General features: G+C 48.6%; 1 protein-coding gene across 1 annotated transcript; it reads left to right on the top strand.

The window, feature by feature from the left end:
- The first annotated feature begins 6,311 nt into the window (after positions 1-6,311).
- Positions 6,312-16,233, top strand: LOC112295691 (protein CELLULOSE SYNTHASE INTERACTIVE 1). Its single transcript, XM_024547547.3, has 7 exons — positions 6,312-7,145; positions 8,178-8,338; positions 8,558-11,768; positions 12,077-14,621; positions 14,753-15,207; positions 15,500-15,616; positions 15,869-16,233. Exons 1-7 carry the CDS (start codon positions 7,122-7,124, stop codon positions 16,010-16,012), a joined length of 6,657 nt encoding a protein of 2,218 aa, XP_024403315.1. The 5' UTR covers positions 6,312-7,121; the 3' UTR covers positions 16,013-16,233.
- The last annotated feature ends 881 nt before the right edge of the window (positions 16,234-17,114 follow it).

Below are 17,114 nucleotides of genomic sequence, written 5' to 3'. Positions count from 1 at the left end.
AAAAGGAGAAAAGAAACTAATGCTCTAAATCATATGTATATAAAAAACAGAGTTTTGTTCTATGGGTAGAGCGTGTACTAATTGAGATGGTGTAACCAAGTGTGCAGAGAGGCTCAATTGACACATAATAGGGTACTGAATTCAAGATTTGTGCCGCCTCTGCTTTAAATTGCGAATCAATAATAAATTCCAAATTCCGTGACAACGACACAGTTCAACTAATATATATACAAAACACAAAGAGTTAAAATAAAAAATAGAAAAAAGGAAGATTGAACATTCAAAATGCAATCACAATGTTCCTTAAGCTATCAGCAACATTGTGATTAATTTGAAGTGTGATTTATTGCATTTTAATCTATCAAACTTGATCTTTATACTTTTTGACTTGCGAGGAGCCTGTTAGTGAAAACAGTGTTAAAAATAACAAGTTAGCAAAAAAAAAGAAACAGTTGTGAAAATAGCATTCACACCAGAGAATATCAAAGTCGATTCAATACTGAGACTGTGGCCACATGTTCGATTTTTCAAAGGGTTGAAAAAAGTTTAGTTTCACACCGCAAGAGCCAGCGATTGTTTGCGGTTATTTCCTTCCGTGCACAAATCCATTTGGCAAGGGGGATTGCGAAATAGGCGTTTTGATTTTGACTTGGCGATCATCGGGCTGAGAGATTGGCTTGAATGAGTTAGCAGAGTGAGTAATTTCGGAGTTAGAAGAATTCACCGTTTCGATCTCGCCTTTTACCGAATTGTCCTCCTGCTTGCACCGACATTATCTTACGGTCGCAAGCATTCGCTCAACAACTTTGAGTCAACATTGGCAAATGCAGAATATGGTAGATAGATTTAATTTATAGAGTTCCCTTTTCATTACCCCAAGTACCTCGACAAGCATGGTTTGTCACGTCGGCAGATATTGTTAGCTCGTGAAATCACTGGGTAACACTCGGCATAAACTGCTGGAGCGCATTCAAGGTTCACTTGGCAATCTCCTTTTAAGTAGTACCATTCGCCACACTAACTTCCGGAGTTGGATATCCAAGGGGTTATGGACCTGTCAAACTCTCCAGGTGAGTGTTGAATATTTATGTTCATTTTAACGTTCGGTTCCCATTGCTTACTGGATATGTTTTTTGCAACATGATTATATGCGAGTATAGGAAGGAGGAACTTGAGCCTTGTGGTTGGATCGGGATACCTTCATATTGTTTGCTAGCCAGATGAACCTGATGGCAGTTCAAGTGGGCTGGTCTTTAGTTCGTAAATGCTTCCAACGCCGAAGAACAGGGGATGGATGCAAGTTGTGCAGCGGCAGGCTTTCCATTACCGAAGTCAAGTTATATTTATTTCGTTTCATTTGCGATTATTAAAAGGTTATCTTTCTCCATACTTTAGTTTTCATGTGTCGTTTTCTACAAGTTGGTGCAAGGTCCACTGAGATGGATAGTGTAAATGCTGTGAAGCGGCATTCCTTACTGTTGACAAGTTTCAGTAACTCGCCGTAAGTGAAAACTGATGGGAGTGGGTCCCAACTCGTAATAAGAGACATTTCTAAAGTCACATTCAAGTAAAAATAACAGCTATGTCTGCCCTCTCATGTTAAGCAGAATTTGGGATTTAGCTTGCTCGCTGATGACATTCTCTTGTGTATGTACCTAGAACCGTGTCAATACTAGCACGATGAACAGTTATCGGACAGCCTTAAATGCGGAGTTTCCAGTACCTGTTGGGTTGGGGTGCAGAGCTTACCTCGTTTTCTTTGGTTATTTTGTTTCCACTTGTTTTTCAGCCCAGTACAGCTATAGTTTCAACAAAGCTCCAAATATTATCTTGATCATGCTGTCCTTTATGTATTTATTTAGTTTCAGATACCTACGTGATTGGATGATTGAATCATGTTCTAAGATTAGCCAATTGTGGAGTATCTAAACATATACATTTGATTGCACGATCACTATACTTTAGCTCCCCCTCCGACTGCGCTGCACAATGTAGGCATATCACGCACAACCAAACGTGAGGTTTTGAACCTTGTTAGCCTTCCGATCATATCGCCAAGCTCCTTTTTTTTTGCTACGAACCACTTCAAGATTCGATTTCCTTTCGCATGGTTCGATCGTATCAGAGAAGCCTTGTCCGTAGAGGCACACCTTTTTCTGATTGTCGTTATGACCACTGCCATTCCGGGGACGAGAGAAATCTCCATACCTATTCGCATGCCCAGTGACTGACGTCTCGTCCATACTTGCTCGAAACACAATCTATGCCAAGTTTGCACATTCTAGCTAAGTAAGATTGTTGGCCTTTCGTAATCTGACTGTCAAGGTGTTCGAGGGTTTCTAACCAACAAACAATATCTAGCATTCAGTCACCGTTTCCCAATACTCCACCAAATTACCACTTAGACGACAGCTACTTCTTCCGAATGGCTCTAGCATGTCTACCTTGAGGTCCTTCAGTCGTACAACTAAACTATCTTGTGAGGGTCATCACCTCATGCAGCACATACGAACGAAAACTTCACCACATCGGATGCTGCTTTGATTTGGGAGGTCCGAGTAAGCAGGTGAAATAATCATCCAGTAGAAAGATCGGCAAATTAATCCATTAACACTGCTACCGCTAATCAGGTCTGCAATCACGAAATCTGTGGTTTGCAAGGTATCTGTGTATTTACTGACTGTCTCCTCTCAAATTTCTTGCCACTCTATCTATCTAATGTGCTCTCTATTGCTTTCTTGATGATGCTTGTTGAAATCTGTTTGGTGGTGAAAATGCAGGATTGATTTGTCCGCATTGTTATACATCACTAACTGAAGTCAAACTAATGTTGCTGAATAAACCCGAGAATCATACTCTATTACTGCTGATGACGACGATGGGTGGTGATATTTAAGAGAACTATTAGCTTATGGTGTTGTCTTGTTTATTTCTTTATTGTTTTCATGGCATGAGAAAATAAACTAATAAATAAAAAAAAGAAAACAGAAACAAATTGCTCACCTGATCTTAGTGCAATGTCGTTACATGTGGACAGTGATGGTGGACAGGTGGTGCTAGACAGGCTGGTTTTATTTTATTTTATTTTTTTCTATAAAGGTTTTGTTTTCTGTTCCAGTACAAAGTCACAAAGTCCAAACACGAAAGGACATTCAGCACGTCTAATTTTAGAACTATTCCTTGACTAGTTAAGGTGGACAATACATTTATTTGAATTGGTACACAATGCGATTGGTTCCTCCCCATATATATATATATATATACATATATTATTGGTCCTTTCTCTAGGTATATAAACTCAATCATTTATTTGTATTACATCACACATTCTCATTGTTTCATGAAATAAGAGTTATTTAAAGAATATTTCTATCAAATGATTAGAAATCTTTTTTTGATCAATATTAGCAGTTTTGGCTGAGTTGAACCTCCAACAGTCTTATTAGTTGAATTTAGAAACTGAGGTTTCAAAATCAATCTTAGTTGCCTGTAACTTGTGTGGTTAATTTATACTCGTACTGGAATACAAACACTTGGATTGAGTTGTGGGCTTTAGCAATAAGTAAAATGAATATATATATATATATATATATATAAACACATACACTTCAAAAGGATTTCTTATCATGAATGCAAAAGGTGGATCTTTTTTCTTTCTGAAAAATAAAAAAAGGTCTACTGTAGACATCATTTCCATTCAGCTGAAAATGTTACAGTAAATCAACAGTGTGTTGCATTATTTTTAGTTCATAAATGTCGTGCAATTTCTAAAGATTAATCTATTTTTGTTTGTATGAAATATGGTTGGCAACAAAATGAAACATTAAAATTTGGGTTGATTACATTCAAAAGCACATCTTACATAAAGTCCATTGATAACAAATATGAAGATTCAATATTGTTAAAATTTTAGTATAGAAAATTGTTAATGTTTTTGATGAATTTGATGTTTTAAGTTTTCATAACCTATACCTATTTTATTCACATTAATAGTATGTGTCAAATGAAATATTTATCTATATTACTCAAATATTTACTGAATCATTTGAGGCTGTTCAATAATTTTTTCTGTGGTAAGTGTATATCTTATAACCACATTAAACAAGTACCAGTTTAATTTACTAAACATGTATATTTAATGCATTACAAATCTTTCAATAATTATTGTATAAAACTGTTACAGTTCTTTGACCATTCATAAAAGATTCAAGAAATTGTAAATTCAACAAAGACTCCTTTAATTTTGAAGTAAATATGATTTTTTATTAATAAAAAATACTTTGTGTTTCCTCCTCTCTGAAAAGAAAGATCAAAATATTTGATAAATTTTTATTTTGTAAAAAATGCCACAAATTTTTATTACAATCATTTCTTAAAACTTATGAATTTATATTATTTGTTTTGTTTTTTTTTGTTTGTTTGTTTTTTTGTTTTTTTTAAAAAAATTCAATTCAACAATGATACTTCACAAGTTGCAAATTTTCTTACATGTTGAGACTTCTTACATGTTAACCATTGAGACTTATTAATATCCTTACATACAATCATCCATTCAAGCTTAATATATAAAATTGAGAAAATGATATCCTCATTGCTCTTTATCTCTAACACTTTAAGATGCTTAACAACTTCCCCTCTTCACCACCAATCTAATTTAAATATTAATTTGAAACAACATGCACAGATGTGAATATTGTTCAACTCTTTGAGACAAATGATCCTCGAATTTGTCGCCCCTTCGTCTCAACTATTGATTGAGATCCACTCCAAATCTAACCCACTTTTTACAATAGTCCATTTCGGCAAAGATATTAGACACCGAAGTTTGCACACCACAACGCCCCAACATAACTAATTAAAATCTGCGGTAGCTGGGTCATGGAATTACATCAGTTACATGAATGTGTTGATGAGATTCAAGAGGGTTCTGGTAATAACAAGAGTGATTGACGATCGAGTGGGTCCCCATCAGGATGACGACGAGGTTGTTTAAAGTGTAGAAAAAGACTCGGTTTTGTTTCTCGGTCTTCTCAGCAATTGTCTCAGTGATTAGTTGCCACGGTCCATGATTCCTCAACAGTAAGGAATCTAGTGGCTCTTCAACACATGAGCTCATTGGAAAGCCTGACAAGGTGATCAGGTCATGGGCGTGCTGTTATCAGGATATGTGAAGCTGGCCAAGTGCGTTAAATCTCCGAAGCTGAGAGCACAAGTCAATCCATGTCAAGCTTCAACATGCTAGTGGCGTTGCACGCCACTGCAGGCGAAGTCTCCTCCAGGTCCGTGCTGCAGCACTGTCGACTCGGTACGAGTATTAATGTTGCGCAGATGAAGCCATAGAATCAATTCGGAGCCCATGTCACCTGGTAAAATCCTTATTGAAATCCAACGAATTTCCTCAATCCAACAAATTTGGAAAAACAAGTCCAAATTAAGACAACAGCACAAACTGCTACGCGCTTCACATCCAATTAATAGAGCACGAATAAAAAAAAAATCATCCTCCACACACAAGCTTTATAATTAAATCGACTAGGACACTAAGAATGATCTGCATGCACTCGCTTCAGAACAGGACCAATAAGTTCAAAAGAATAAGCGAGACCTTCGACAGAACTACTCATGCACACCGCATTAACATCAAAATGAGCACATAATCATCAAAGTGACGAAAAGAGTATTCCGACAGCGTTCGCGGTGCCCGGTAAGGGGAGACGCCAAAGAAGAGAGGACGGAAAACGCCACAGCCGGGTCCAAGGAGGATTGACGAATCGGGGCCGGGGGCCCCTAAATTAAGCGGAACAGGGGCCGCCGTGTGGTGCAAAGTCCAAACCTCGGCAGAGCCAGCAGCGAACAAACGCACACGAACACAAGGGCGGACAGACGGGAGTGCTGCCCAGCTGCGCCGTGGCTGCCGTAGGCTGGACGTCGTATGTGAGCCGTTGCGGGGGTGGGATCGCCACCCGCAGTGTGGAGAGAGAGCCGCGAATGCTCGTCCACGGGATGCGTCAAGTGCCATCGAGAGCGTGCGCATGATTTTCCGATTGGGTGTCTCGCTTTTGCGGAGCGGAGAACGCATGTGAGGGCACGAACCAGGAGTGGGGCGGAGGGAAGGGAAGCGAAGGGCAGGGCAGGGAAGGGCGAGCGCGGAGGCACCATAATTGGGGAGGGGTATGAAGGAGATACGAGTGCGAGGGTGGTGCGGTGAGGAGCGTCTGTTGTCTGGCTGTCTGTCTGTCTGGGGCCACTGTCCTCTTCGGCTCTGACACACTCGCAGGCAGCCTGGCGGACTGGCAGGCATTGTTGCTGGCAGGGCGAGGGGGGAGGAGCGAGAAGGGGGGGGGGGGGTGGAGGTGCTCATTCTGGTGCAGGCCCAGCTCATGGGCCCTGGCGCCTCTCCCCTGGAGACAAACCCTGCGTACGGACTCTTAGGGAGATAATTTATTAGAGCGAAGGCTCCTCGTTGGTTTTTGTTGCATGCTCTTCGGGCTCCGGTGGGTTTTGGCAGGTGCATGATTGCGCTCCTTTTTATTCATTTGGGGCCCTCCTGCTCTCTACTCCCCCTGCTGGGCTCTGGGCTACGGTACATTGGTGCTGCGACGATTAGCTTCTTTTATAGCCTGTGTGATACATTATTAGTTGGTCGAGCTTTAGGCTCCGGTTGGCCGCTGTGTTGAGTTTGGGTGATCGCGGGGTGAATGCGGGGTTTTTCATGGAATGTGTCGCGTACGCTCGGCCGGAGTGCCCCACCATAGCGAGCAGATTTTTTGATTCCTTGAGTTAGGCCCAGCGGGGCGGGACTTTAAGGTTCGGTGTAGCTTAGCCCGGCTTAGCTCAGGTGAGTGATGGAGTGATACTGTTGGGTTCAATTATGCAGCAGCGGGGTCTGGGGTGGGAGGCATAGCCTGCGGTGGCGGAGGAGGTGTCCGTCCGGATGGCTGGATGATAAGAAAGGCGCTTGTGGCGGAGGTGGGGGCGTTGCGCCAGGACTGAGAAAGCCCAGAGAGGGCGAGGAGGAGGAAGAGCAGCAGCAGGAGGAGGAGGGATACATTTGCAAGGTTTGTAAGGGATCAGAGAGTGTGGGGCATGCGGCTGGATTGCCGAGTTGATCCGCCTATGCCATGCCGGATTCTCAGCATTCCCAGGTTTGTTCGCGTTCGATTTTTATGGTTTATTCTGCAATGTTGGCACTGCAGGTTGTGGTGAGCGGTGGCGAGGTTACAGTGGGGGGAGGGCCCGGAGCTTGCATATGAGCGGGCGGGCACATTGTTGTAGCACTGGAGCTTTTAGGAATGGAGTCCCGAGCGTGTGCAGTGCGTCGCGCAGTGAGTTAGTTGGCCGTGTCGAGAGCGAGAGGTTTTAGAAGCTGCTCCAGGGTCGGATGTGCGCACCGGCTCTGGTGCTTTGAAACCCGTGGCGTGTCTATTTTGGTTTTGTTGTCCGTCCTCAAGGCCGGAGGTAGTGGTGTCTCCGGAGAGGGCTGTGAAGTTGTTGACATTTCTTCGACGTGATCGGCACTGGATGGGTTAGTGTCTTGGCGCTTCAGTAGCAAATATCAGTGCCTACGTATGTAATCGCGTGCTTTGCCTGCGGTAGTCTCTGTGTCTAAATGCGTGTTTCTTCTTCTGTCTACCGCGTTACGGCAGGAAGTGTGGTCCTGGAATGGATCCGAAGAGGGGTTTGGTGGAGGTTGAAAATCGAGCTGTGCCATGGTTGCTGGAATGGTGGCTGTTGGTTCACCATGGGGTGGGGTGCAGGCGTGCGTTTGGGATTTAGAGGATGTGGGCGTGTTGGATTTAGAGCATTGCGGTGGCCGTATTGTCGAGTGAGCATTTTACAAAGCGTCTCAGGATTGGCAGAGTTGGGTCGATCACTAGGACGATTTTTCTGTTTTCCACCCTAGTCTGCGATCTGCTTTGGTGAGGTTTGTATACGATAGATGGCGTGGATCTCACACGGCGAGTAGAATAAACCGGTGTCGGTTCATTAGCCACCACCTCTCTTTTCCGATTGGACTGAGAAGGTAGCAGTTGATGGCCAGGTCGATGAGGCTTCGCGACTGCGTCTTTTTGTTCTCTCATACTTCAATGCAGTGACTTGGTCGTCTGATGGCAGCCTTCGTGTTTCGATGCTTGCGTGCGTGCGTGGTGATTGATGGAGTACTGGTTTGAGCGCAGGACATGACAGAGGATGAGCAGCGGCGTGAACAGGCGGGTGAAGCAGCCGAGACGCCTGAAGCTCCTCAGCCGTCTGAGCTAATGTCTGATCCCCAGACAGTAGCATCAGCCATGGAGCTACCAGAGACTCCCGAGCCACTTGCAGCAGATTCGCTTCCGAGGTACGTGTCGTGCAGTTGCAGTTCCAGTGTGGGTCGAAGATGGTAACTGTTCGCGGAGTCGGTTTTTGTGCGTGAAATCCAAAACCTCGGTGAACCTGGCGCCGAAGGCGTGTAACGAAAGTTGTACATGTACAGCTCGGTCGGTGGTCGAGTTTTTGGATTTGTGTGACGCGTGGCTCAATCGATTTGAAGGAGTGAACCATTTCACGTATTCTGCAGGGAATGGAGTGGCGTCATAGAAATGGGTGATCCGGATTGTTCACCTTCGGAAGCTGTGGATCCCAATATTGTACAGACTCACAGTGGGGTGTCCGCGCATGAGGAGGAGGAGGAGGAGGAAGTGGTAGTGGTGGTCGATGGGGTGGCGTCGAAAGTGGCGAACTGCATTGAGCAGCTGCGATCAACGTCCACATCAGTAGAGGAGAAGGAGATGATTTCTAAGATTCTCTTCGAATTGGTAGATACGCAAGAGGATGCCAGAGCGGCAGTTGGTTCTCACCCGCAGGCCGTGCCTTCGCTGGTCGCGCTTCTTCGATCAGGATCCTTGGCTGCCAGAGTGAATGCTGCCGCAAACCTGGGGGTTTTGTGCAAGGAAGAGGACCTGCGCGTGAAAGTGCTGCTGGGCGGTTGCATTCCACCTCTGCTGGCACTGCTGAAGTCCAACTCTTCCGAGGCACAGACGGTGGCGGCTGATGCCCTGAACGCCGTGTCTCAGGGAGGTTCGAAGGATCACGTGGGATCTAAGATCTTTTCCACGGAGGGAGTGGTGGTGAGCTTGTGGGAGCAGCTGCAGCCGAGGCTCGCCCTGGATCCTTCCCTTCCGGGATTGCTGACCGGAGCCCTTCGCAACCTGTGCAGCAGCAGCGAAGGTTTCTGGCCTGCCACCCTGGACGCGGGAGGCGTTGGCATTCTGGTGAGGCTGCTGGCATCCGGACACCCGCAGGCAGAGAGAAATGCAGCCTCCCTGCTGGCGAGTTTGATGACAGCAGTCGAGGAAAGCGGTGAGCTGGTGCTGCACGCCGGGGCCATGGGGCCACTTCTGCAGCTGTTGAGCAATGACGACGTTTCGGTGCGAGCTGAAGCGGCTGGTGCTCTGCGGGCTCTGTCAGCTCAGAACTGGGAGTCCAGGCACGCCATAAAAGGTGCCGGTGGGATGGAGAAGTTGATCAGTGCCACGGTTGGTCCCTCCAAGGAGTCGGCGCAGGACAGGTTCACTCAAGCTTTGCAAGAGAACGCGCTTGGCGCCTCTGCCAACATATTAGGAGGCCTGCCTGCCCTGGTAGTGAACCTTGGGGAGATAATAGACAGCAAGGGGCAGTCGGGAGCAAAGATAGCCGATGCAATTGGAGCAATGGCGTATGCGCTGATGGTTTTAGACGATGGCGACGAGGCTGCGGGAGCCGTGGATCCGCTTCACGTGGAGGAGGTTCTGATGAAGCACCTTGGGCACCGGACGTCGGTGTTGATTCAGGAGCGCGTCGTGGAAGCTCTGGCGAGTCTGTATGGGAATGGGTACCTGGCACGGGGTGTAGAGCACGCGGAAGGGAAGAAGACGGTGGTGGGACTGATCATGATGACCAGTGGTGAGATGCAGGAGAGCCTGACGATGTCTCTGATGGACATCTGCTGCGGGCACAGAGATTTGTGGCAAGCGCTGCGGGGTCGGGAGGGCGTGCAGCTTCTGATTTCCCTGCTGGGGCAGCCTGCGGAGCAGCAGCAGGAACACGCAGCTGCGTTGCTGTCGATTTTGACGCAAGAGATAGATGAGAGCAAGTGGGCCATCACTGCAGCCGGGGGCATCCCGCCGTTGGTGCAGCTTCTGGAGTGTGGTTCGGAGAAGGCGAAAGAAGATTCGGCGAATGTGCTGGGCAACCTGTGCAACCACAGCGAGGATATTAGAGTGTGCGTGGAGACAGCAGAGGCCGTCCCCGCGCTTCTGGGGCTGCTGAAGCACGCTGGTTTCAAGGGGCAAGGAATTGCAGCGGCAGCACTGACACAGCTGGTGCGGGATTCGGATGCGAGTACGATCAGCCAGTTGACTGCGTTGCTGACCGGCGAGTTGCCAGTTTCGAAGGTCCACGTTCTGCACCTGGTGGGGTGCTTGCTTTCCGTGGCCTCCCAGGAGGATATATTCCAGGAGGGCGCTCCAGCGTACGAGGCCCTGGAGATTTTGATAGAGCTTCTGGCAAGCGGCAAAGACGAGACGCAGGAGCACTCGGCCTCTGTTCTGGCTGAGATCTTTGCCTTCAGGCCAGATGTGTGCGAGAGCCCGGACATTGTGAAGGCAATCGCTCCGTTGATCAGGCTTGTGAGTGAAGGGAGCGAGCAGATTGCGTTGCAGGCGGCGCGGGCGGTTGCCGCTCTGTTCGGGTGCATTCGCCAGAACCAGAAGGTTGCGGAGGCGGGCAAGGATGCTATATTGCCCTTGATCAATCTGGCGAGGTCGTCGAGCATCAGCGTGGCGGAAGTTGCGACGACGGCTGTGGCAAACCTTTTGTTGGACGTGGAGGTGGCCGAAAAGGCACCTGCGGAGGATATCATATTACCCCTCACGCGAGTGCTGCGGGAGGGCAGTTTAGCGGGCAAGGAGCATGCAGCTGGAGCAGTCGCTCGGTTGCTTCGGTCCAGACATGTGGACGACGTGCTGGTGGAAAGTGTGCATCAGTGTGGCACCGTGCTCGCATTGGTGTCTCTTCTTGCCGCTACGAACTCGGAAGAGAGTTCGACGTCTGAAGCACTTGAAGCCCTGGCGTCGTTGGCGAGGACGACCAGAAGAAGTGGTCCATTCACTCATCCGCCGTGGGCTGTATTGGCAGAAACCCCGTTCAGCATGAGTCCGCTGGTAACGCATCTTGCGGTGGGGGAGCCGACAGTGCAGGAGAAAGCGATTGAGGTGCTGTCAAGGCTATGTCGAGACCAGCCAGCGGTTTTGGGCGATCTGATTGCGGACAATCCAAAATGCATTGCAGCACTAGCGGATCGCATCATACAGTCGTCGAGCTTGGAAGTGAAGGTTGGAGGCACCGCGTTGTTGATCTGCGCTGCAAAGGAGCACCGGCTGGTGTCTATGGTAGCTCTTCGTGAAGCCGGGTTCTCTGTTGAGCTGATTCGGTCGTTGGTGGATATGATAAGCTTCAAGTCCGTGGAAGAGGCCGGAGATGATGCTGTCACCAGTGACACCGAGGAAGAAGTGATTTTTAGTGTGGACGAGAGTGGGGTAGCCAGAAGGAAAGAGAAAACGCAGGGTGGAGCGGACGCGGACACGTTTCTGGATTATGGGCCTGCTCAGATCTCGGGAGGCACAGCTGCTCTGTGGTTGCTGTGCGTGATTGCTTCGCATGATGGTTTGAGCAAGCTTGCGATCACGGATGCGAGTGCCATCGAAGTTGTGACGGAGAAGCTTGCGATATTTGCACCAAATGCTCGCGAGGTGAGAATAGACGCGTTTTCTGCAGAGGCGCATACGTTGAACGAGGGTGGGACGTAAGGTGGTTTGGGATGTGTGCGGCGGTTGTTAGGTCGTGGTAGTGGATACGCAGGTTCTTCCGTGGTGTTGACGTTTTTAACAATGGTTTGGGTTGTATGATTTTATTCGTTTTTGAGTGGGCATTGCCAATCCTTTTTGGCGCAGGCGAAGAGATTAGTGAAGCAAGTTGAGGGTTGTGTTCGGTTGATCCCGTGGGAGAAGTCGCAAGTTTCTGACTACTGAGTGTGTGCAAATGTGGCAACTTGAAATAGGCTGAAGTGGAGGACAACGGGAGTACGTGGGTAAGCGCACTCCTGCTTGCCATTTTGTTCTCGGATCGAGATGTGACGCGCGCTCCTGCGACAATGCGAGCCATACCATCACTGGCAACCCTGTTGAAGTCGCAAGAGACAATCGATCGATACTTCGCAGCTCAAGCTCTTGCGAGCTTGGTGTGCAATGGTAACCGCGGCACTTTGTTAGCTGTCGCCAATTCAGGGGCTGCAGGAGGTCTGATCCACATGTTGGGGATGTCCGCGTCAGACATAAGCGAGTTGGTGGCTTTGTCAGAGGAGTTTGCGCTACCTGGGCATCCCGATGAGGTTGCGCTAGAACGGTTATTCCGAGTTGACGACATTCGAGTGGGAGCCACTGCTCGAAAGGCCATTCCCATGCTGGTGGATCTGTTGAAGCCTCTTGCCGATCGTCCGGGTGCTCCCCCCTTGGCTCTGGGTCTGCTCAGCCAGCTGGCCGAAGACAACCATGTGAACAAGCTTGCGATGGCAGAAGCTGGCGCTTTGGATGGGTTAACCAAGTACTTGTCCATCGGGCCGAAGGATGCCATCGAGGAAGCTACAGCAGATCTGCTGAGAATCTTGTTCACCACTCCCGAACTGCGTCGACACGACTCTGCAGTGGGTGCTGTGGAGCAGTTGGTTGCCGTTCTACGATTTGGAACTCGGGGTTCTCGTCTGAGTGCGGCCAGGGCCTTGCAGGGGCTGTTTGCTGCCGAGCACATCAGGATGAGCTATGCAGCAGGACAAGCCATTGCCCCGTTGGTAGAAATGCTGAGCTCTGGAGTGGAGAAGGAGCAGCGCGTGGCAATCGGTGCACTGATCACGCTTTCGGAGGACAATCCTTCAAAGGTGTTGGCCATTGCTGACTCGGAGGCGAACGCCGTGGAGGGAGTGTGCAGGGTGCTGCTGTCGGACTGCTCGCTGGAACTGAAAGAGGAAACTGCGAACCTTTGCCGCACGCTGTTCAACAACCCTCGAGTTCGGTCGACTCCGGAGGCAACGTGTTGCATCTCTCCGTTGGTTGCACTGCTGGACGTGGATTCACCCTCCGCTCAGTACGCCGGCGCTTGTGCGCTAGACAATCTTCTTGACGACGAGCAGCAGGCTGAGGCCGTGGCTGCAAACGGAGCCGTGGTGCCTTTGGTGGACCTGGTGGTGGGGACCAACTTTGGTCTGCACGAGGCTGCAGTGAGTGGGCTCATTAAGTTGGCGAAGGACCGTCCTCTGTGCAAGTTGGACATGGTGAAAGGTGGCATCATCGACAACGTGCTGGACATACTTTTGGAAGCTCCAGATTCGCTGTGTGCTCTCTGTGCGGAGCTGCTGCGCATCCTGACGAACAACAGTAGCATTGCCAAGGGAGTAGCGGCAGCGAAGGTTGTGGAGCCGCTGTTCTACTGCCTGACGCGGCCGGATTTGAGCACTTCCGGGCAGCACAGTGCAATGCAAGTTCTGGTGAACATTCTGGAGAAACCGCAGCGGCTAGCGAATCTGACTTTGACACCCAATCAGGCCATCGAGCCTCTTGTACTGCTGCTGGATTCCCCATCTCAGCCTGTCCAGCAGCTGGCCGCAGAGCTTCTGTCCCACCTTTTGGCACAGGAGCAGTTCCAGCGCGACGTGTTTACGCAGCAAGCGGTGGTTCCACTGGTGAGACTGGTTGGGGTGGGCGTGCCCAGCCTGCAGAAAGAGGCGATAAGAGCGTTGGAGAGTGCGTCCAACAGCTGGCCGAACGCGATTGCGGATGCGGGAGGCATCATCGAGCTTTCTGCTCTGTTGCTGCAAACGGATCCACAGCTGCCCCATGCTCTGTGGGAGGCTGCAGCCCTGGTGCTGTCAAACGTGCTTCGGTTTAGTTCCCAATACTACTTTAAGGTGCCCCCAGCAGTCCTGGTGAAGCTGTTGCGGTCGAGCAACGAGGCGACAGTGGTGGTGGCGTTGAGCGCCCTGATTTTGCTGGAGAGAGAAGATTCTTCCAGCGCTGAAGGCATGACCGAGGCAGGAGCCGTGGAAGCGTTGTTGGAGCTGCTACGGTGTCACCAGTGTGAGGAAGCGGCAGCCCGTCTTCTGGAGGCGTTGTTCAACAACTTCAAGGTGCGGGACACGAAGGCGGCAAGGCTTGCGATTGCACCATTGTCGCAGTATTTACTGGACCCTCAAACGCGCACACAGCCGGCTCGGCTTTTGGCAGCTCTTGCTCTCGGGGATTTGTTTCAGCACGAAGGTCTGTCCCGCAGCAACGATGCAGTTTCGGCGTGCCGCGCACTGGTCAGCCTGCTGGAGGACCAGCCGACTGAGGAGATGAAGATGGTATCGGTGTGCGCATTACAGAACCTGGTGGTGAGCAGCCGTGCAAACAAGCGAGCTGTGGCAGAGGCCGGGGGTGTTCAGGTGGTGCAGGAGCTTTTAGCATCGAGTAACTCGGAGAGCGCAGGTCAAGCGGCCATACTGATCAGACAGTTATTTGCAAATCACACGATACAGGAATATGCTTCCAGTGAAATGATCCGGGCTCTAGCAGGTAAGTCGGCAACTCAACCGACGCCCCCAGGATCGTGGTAGTGGTTCAGCCGCTGATGCATGATTGTGTGTGCGGCGATCAGTGTGACATGGTGAAGCTTGGTGGTGACTTTGGGGTGTTTTGTGGAACAGCTGCTCTGGAGAAGGATCTATGGGCCACCGCCTCCGTGAATGAGGACGTTGCAAGGGCACTGACCGTGATGCTGGGCAACTTCCCCCGACTGCGGTCCACTGACGAGGCCACGCAGAGCATCGCACAGCTGGTGGGTGCTTTGAAGGCCGGGAACGAGGTCGCACAGGAAGCTGCGCTGGATGCGCTGTTTCTGCTCCAGGAGGATTGGCTAGATAGTCCCGCGGAAGTAGGGAAGGCGCAAGCCATGGCCGCAGCGGAGGCGATTCCCATTCTTCAGTATTTGGTGAGAGAGGGGCCGCCAAGGTTCGCGGAGAAGGCGGAAATCCTACTGCAATGTTTGCCTGGTAGCTTGGTGGTGACGGTGAAGCAAGGGCACAATCTGAAGCAATCCGTTGGGAGCACGAACGCCTTCTGCAAGTTGACACTTGGCAATGGCCCTCCGCGTCAGACAAAGGTGTGGACACCTCGAGGTTTCGGCCCGGATTTTGTTTGGGATCATGGACGTTTCAATGCGTGCTCGCATTTTGTCAAGTGGATGACGCATGCGGGTTATGCATCAAGTAATGTTCTACGGTAGTGAAGGATGCTCAAGTGGGGTTGAGGACGAGCGCCGGTGTGGTATTGGTGAATGTGTTCGTTGTGGTCGAGATATCGACAGTCGTAGCACAAGAAATCTGTGGCAGGGGTCGGGTTTGGTGCAGGAAATCAGCGTCCAGGCTTGACAAATCGTATGTTGTTTGGCACAGGTTGTGAGCCAAAGCGTGTCTCCACAATGGAAGCAGGGTTTCGCGTGGGCATTTGACAATCCACCCAAAGGTCAAAAGCTTCACATCGCTTGCAAAAACAAGGGCGCCTTCGGCAAGGTCAGTAACAGCAGTAGGTGGGATCGGATTTGATGAATGTAGCAACCTGTTAGTCTTGTCTTGCCACAAGGCGCTCGATTTTCAGTGATGCAGAACAGGACGGTCAGTAGTAACATCGCTTTGCAGGTGAGACTTGGTAGTGTAGGACAGGTGTGTGATCGATGCTGCATCAGCAGGGCCAGTGAGTGGTTTGTTCTGGCCAGTTGAAGGTGGAGAACTAACTGGATGTCCATGTGGCGTTTATGTTTGCAGGGTTCGTTAGGAAAGGTGACTATTCAGATAGACAGAGTGGTGATGCAGGGAACCATCAGCGGGCAATATACGCTGCAGCCTGAGACGAACCGGGATGGAACACCACGAACTCTAGAAGTGGAGTTCCAATGGTCCAACCGATGAGTGCCTTGGTATAGTGTATGATGATGAGTAGTAGTTTGTGTAGTGTAATTTTATAGGATATGGAAGGTTCCACAGATGGTACAGCAGAACAGATCCCGCATTATGGGCATTAACTGCCGGAAACCAGAGGACGTCATCACTGAAAAGCCTCTCAATTCTCATCGCTGTTCAATATTAATTTTAGGCTTCAATTTGTTTCAAGCCTTTGTATCGGGTATAAATCGTGCCGGATTGTGTATTGGAACTGATTTGCTTAATTCGTTATTGTGGAGGATTTTTTCGGAATCGGTGAGTGTCTGTTTGCATTTTTGAGCACCAGTTTTGTTGCTTCTTTCTGAGCGTTAAACTGGTTATTATATGTTTTTGCTGTTGCGATTGTATTATGGTTTGGGTCGAACTTTTGTTGTTCTGTATGGGTTGAGGGCAGATATTGGATAAGGGGAAATGGAATTTATGCAAATGTGCATGATCTGGATATTTTTTGAAAGAACTTTGTGTTATTTTTATTTAAATCCTCACAAAAGTGATTTGGTATCTAATGCACGGCTTTACTTTACTGACTTATGCATGCACCTTTCATCTTGACCAGTTATTTCCAGTCTTGTGTTTGGTTTTATTCATGAATCTTGAGCTTGTTCGTTCACTTTTTGTAGTATCTTCAGGGTGCCATACTGGACACATGTCCATGAAAATAAAGAAATGTGAAACCAAAACTCAGAAAGTTGCAGTAAGAATATTAATATAAAATACCTTGTTTATAGTTTCATTTTGATAATTACTGTGATAAGCATTCCACTACTTAGAGTACAAATTGGTCAATCCCATTTGTGACAAAACAAATTTTCCTATTCTTATTGTATCACACACACATCAACTAGACATATGAATAATATATACCATGTAGGTACTCTTATACTACCATATGTACCAGAGATAGCAAAATTTAAGAAAACACCTCCTTAAACCAATTATCGCTTAGGTTGTTGAAATTTTTTGTGAAAAGGTGGATGAAGACTGCAATTTATGGATGACAATAAAAACAACAGGTTTTAGGATTGGGTTGGACCATGGTTATGTTTGATAGTTCGTATAAATTGTAGTT

This window comes from Physcomitrium patens, chromosome 19 (genome assembly GCF_059467195.1).
Source record: "Physcomitrium patens ecotype Gransden chromosome 19, ASM5946719v1, whole genome shotgun sequence".
NCBI classification, from domain to species: domain Eukaryota; kingdom Viridiplantae; phylum Streptophyta; class Bryopsida; order Funariales; family Funariaceae; genus Physcomitrium; species Physcomitrium patens.
The sequence above is the reverse complement of the archived record's forward strand: the minus strand, read 5'-3'. Positions and strand labels throughout refer to the sequence as shown.

Excerpts from the sequence above, each read along its gene's own strand:
- LOC112295691 (XM_024547547.3), top strand. The coding sequence starts at position 7,122 with ATGCCGGATTCTCAGCATTCCCAG. Across the intron at positions 15,208-15,499 it reads GCCCTCCGCGTCAGACAAAG|GTTGTGAGCCAAAGCGTGTC; the intron begins GTGTGGACACCT and ends TGTTTGGCACAG. Across the intron at positions 15,617-15,868 it reads ACAAGGGCGCCTTCGGCAAG|GGTTCGTTAGGAAAGGTGAC; the intron begins GTCAGTAACAGC and ends TTATGTTTGCAG.